Genomic DNA, 3,362 nt, shown 5'->3' with positions numbered 1-3,362 from the left:
TAGCGACTGAACAACAACTGAGGCATAACTGATGCATTAAAAACCCTGCACATATTTAATGTTGCAATCTGATGAGTCTGGACATATGTGTACACCCATGATACCACACTGGAATCTTTAAAAGGAAAAAAAATGTTATCAGAAAAATCTTATTCCAAGGTTAAAAGTGCTTTATATTCTATTCTACCCTACACAAAAGCTTTCTGATTATTGTATTACTTTAGTCAGAGATTACCTCAAATAATAGTAATAATTTCAAATAGGGAAAAAATGAGTTCCTCAAAATGTAAATAAAGGAAATATATAAGAGCTAATCAAACAAAATGTGTACTACTGAAACAAGTATATCTTTGTTCGGTGTGTATATGTGTGTGTGTGTGTGTGTGTGTGTGTTTGTGTGTGTGTGTGTGTGTGTGTGTGTGTATGTGTGTGTTTGCAGTTGATAAGGGGATGGTCACACAGTCTACCTGAAAGTCGGGGAAATTAGTCACACAATTTGAGGACCTGAAGTGTTAGACAAGGCTTCTCTGGTGGCTCAGTTGGTAAAGAATCTGCCTGCAGTGCAGGAAACCCGGGTTTGATCCCTGGGTCGGGAAGATCCCCTGGAGAACGGGATGGCAGTGCACTCCAGTATTCTTGCCTGGAGAATTTCACAGACAGAGGAGTCTGACGGGCTACAGTCTTTGGGGTCACAAAGATTCAGACACAACTAAGCAATTAACACTCACACACAAAGTGTTGGACAACATAAGTCGGAAAAAAAAGATGCTGACAAAAAGATAATGGAAAGTGGAAGCCCTAGCTGATGGCACAAGATAGCCTCTTTTGTTAACAGTCAAGTGTGATTTGTTAAAGAAAAAAATTCTGGATGGGGCTGGAGTGCTTTGTGATATCCTGCACTCTAGTGGTACAAGTCAACTCTCTTGTAACAGTACAAAGACTGAGAAGTGAGAGATAAGTAGTTCTTCAGTTCAGTTCAGTTCAGTTGCTCAGTCATGTCCAACTCTTTGTGACTCCATGAACTGCAGCACGCCAGGCTTCCATGTCCATCACCAACTCCCGGAGCTTGCTCAAACTTATGCCCATCAAGTAGGTGATGCCATCCAACCATCTCATTCTCTGTCATCCCCTTCTCCTCCTGCCTTCAATGTTTCCCAGCATCAGAGTCTTTTTCCAATGAGTCAGTTCTTCACATCATGTGACCAAAGTACTGGAGTTTCAGCTTCAGCATCAGTTCCTTCCAATGAATATTCAGGACTGATTTCCTATAGGATTGACTGACTTGATCTCCTTGCAGTTCAAGGTACTCTCTAAGCAGTTCTTAACTCCCTGCTAAGGGTGTAACATCGGCAGCAGTTTCTATGGGACTAAGACTCAGCAAAGGTCAAGTTTTATGTGGCCAAATTAATTAGACTAATAAAGCATTAATGCAAGTTTGAATGTGATCTAGATACATCTTTCCCTTTGTGAATAAAAAGTGCTTTAAAGATAACCAAACCAAACTGTAAAAGTACTTTACTGTATAGTAAGGACGATGTTGGCTAGAAACAGGAGTTTGCAGAATAAAATGTCAATCTTTAATAATTAAAAAATCATTCTAATTCTCAAAACATATGAATGAAACTATTAAAATACCCAGTCCTCACCGGAGGTACACCAGCATCAACAATGTAGTCTACATTTTAAATATCTATTATATAATATGTGCAATCATTTCACATTACAATTATTACAAAATCAGGACAAATCACCAAGAAAGTTGTGTGCTTGTGTGTATGAATGGGAGGTGGAGGTGAGGGTCACAGAAACGTTAACTGTCCCAGAGCCCCCTTTTCTCTATTAGATGTTCTTCAACACTGCACTCTTTTCACTTGTTCCTTAAAAGAAGGATTAGATAGACAACACCAAAAGAAATGTCTCCAGGCCTGCAGGAAAATGTGCTACTGCTTAAAAATAACCACAAATGGGCCGGGCCTTGGCTCTGCACATCCCAGGGTTACTCACGCTTACTTCCACAGCCCCTCCCTGGCACAGCTGTGGAGTAGGCAAAGTTTATCTTTAGATTCTCCTACTTCCCCGTCTGGGCCACGGCACTCTTTCTGGGTCCGTACATGATGCTTGATACTTCATGTTGCCCAGGGTGACACCATACCCAGGCCTGCCCGCCTTGAAATGCAGCTTTGTCCTTAAAATAGTATTTCTCCCTCTCCTTCTACTTTGCCCCAACCCTCAAATCAAGTTAAAGTTAAAATTCTCATCTTCTCAGTATCAACTGGAAAGAAAGCAATGTTGTAAATGAATTCACTCTGGCATGTGAGTAATGAATATTTTATATACCGCCCATGTGCACTGGCATTGTAAAGTTTGTTAAGCTAAAGGAATGTGTTCCTTAGAAGGAAAGCTCAGTCTGTAGAACATCCAACAGAGAAAATTTGGAGCAATCTGGGTTTCCCCAAGCCATCCAAGTACCATTAGACTGGCAGAGTTTTGTCAGACTTAATAGAGGTAGTTACTACCCCCATTGACTCTCAAGCAAAGGGCTAGTGAAAAACTGGCAGATGGATAGATTATTGAAAACCTATGAAAAAGTGAAATGCAAATCTAAAAGAACTGAAAATGAAAGTGAAGTTGCTCAGTCGTATCTGACTCTTAGCGACCCCATGGACTACAGCCCACCAGGCCCTCCGTCCATGGGATTTTCCAGGCAAGAGTACTAGAGTGGGGTGCCATTGCCTTCTCAGTTAACAGCGGCTAGGCATATTAGATTTACTTGGAGCTGGTATACTTGGTGACAGCCTTAGTGCCCTCGGACACGGTGTGCTTGGCCAGCTCCCCAGGTAGCAGCAAGCGCACGGCAGTCTGGATCTCCCTGGATATGATAGTCGAGCGCTTGTTGTAATGCGCCAGGCGCGATGCCTCACCAGCGATGGGCTCGAAAATGTTGACGAAGGAGTTCATGACTTCCATGGCCTTGGACGAGATGCCGGTGTCCGGATGGACTTGCTTCAGCACCTTGTACACGTACATGGAGTAGCCCTCCTTGCAGCTGCGCTTGCGCTTCTTGCTGTCCTTCTTCTGGGCCTTGGTCACAGCTTTTTTAGAGCCCTTTTTAGGGGCAGGAGCAGACTTAGCCGGTTCAGGCATGTCTATAATGACAACATCCAACAACTGGAAGAACTGACTCACTGGAAAAGACCCTGATGCTGAGAAAGATTGAAGGCAGGAGAAGGGGATGACAAAGGATGAGATGGCTGGATGTTTTCACTGACTTAAACATGAGTTTGAGCAAGCTCCAGGAGCTGGTGATGGACAGGGAAGCCTGGTGTGCTGCAGTTCATGGGGTTCAAAGAGTTGGACACGAC

General features: G+C 43.1%; 1 protein-coding gene across 1 annotated transcript; it reads right to left on the bottom strand.

Annotated features, from left to right (window-relative positions):
• Nucleotides 1-2,766: 2,766 nt before the first annotated feature.
• Nucleotides 2,767-3,147, bottom strand: LOC109564388 (histone H2B type 2-E-like). Its single transcript, XM_019967858.2, has one exon. The coding sequence runs from the start codon at nucleotides 3,142-3,144 to the stop codon at nucleotides 2,767-2,769; it is 378 nt and encodes a 125-aa protein (XP_019823417.2). The 5' UTR covers nucleotides 3,145-3,147.
• Nucleotides 3,148-3,362: the final 215 nt, after the last annotated feature.

This window comes from Bos indicus, chromosome 10 (assembly GCF_029378745.1).
Source record: "Bos indicus isolate NIAB-ARS_2022 breed Sahiwal x Tharparkar chromosome 10, NIAB-ARS_B.indTharparkar_mat_pri_1.0, whole genome shotgun sequence".
Classification (NCBI taxonomy): Eukaryota; Metazoa; Chordata; class Mammalia; order Artiodactyla; family Bovidae; genus Bos; species Bos indicus.
The sequence above is the reverse complement of the archived record's forward strand: the minus strand, read 5'-3'. Positions and strand labels throughout refer to the sequence as shown.

Bases quoted from the DNA above. Each gene is read 5' to 3' on its own strand.
- LOC109564388 (XM_019967858.2), bottom strand. From the start codon at position 3,144: ATGCCTGAACCGGCTAAGTCTGCTCCTGCCCCTAAAAAGGGCTCTAAA.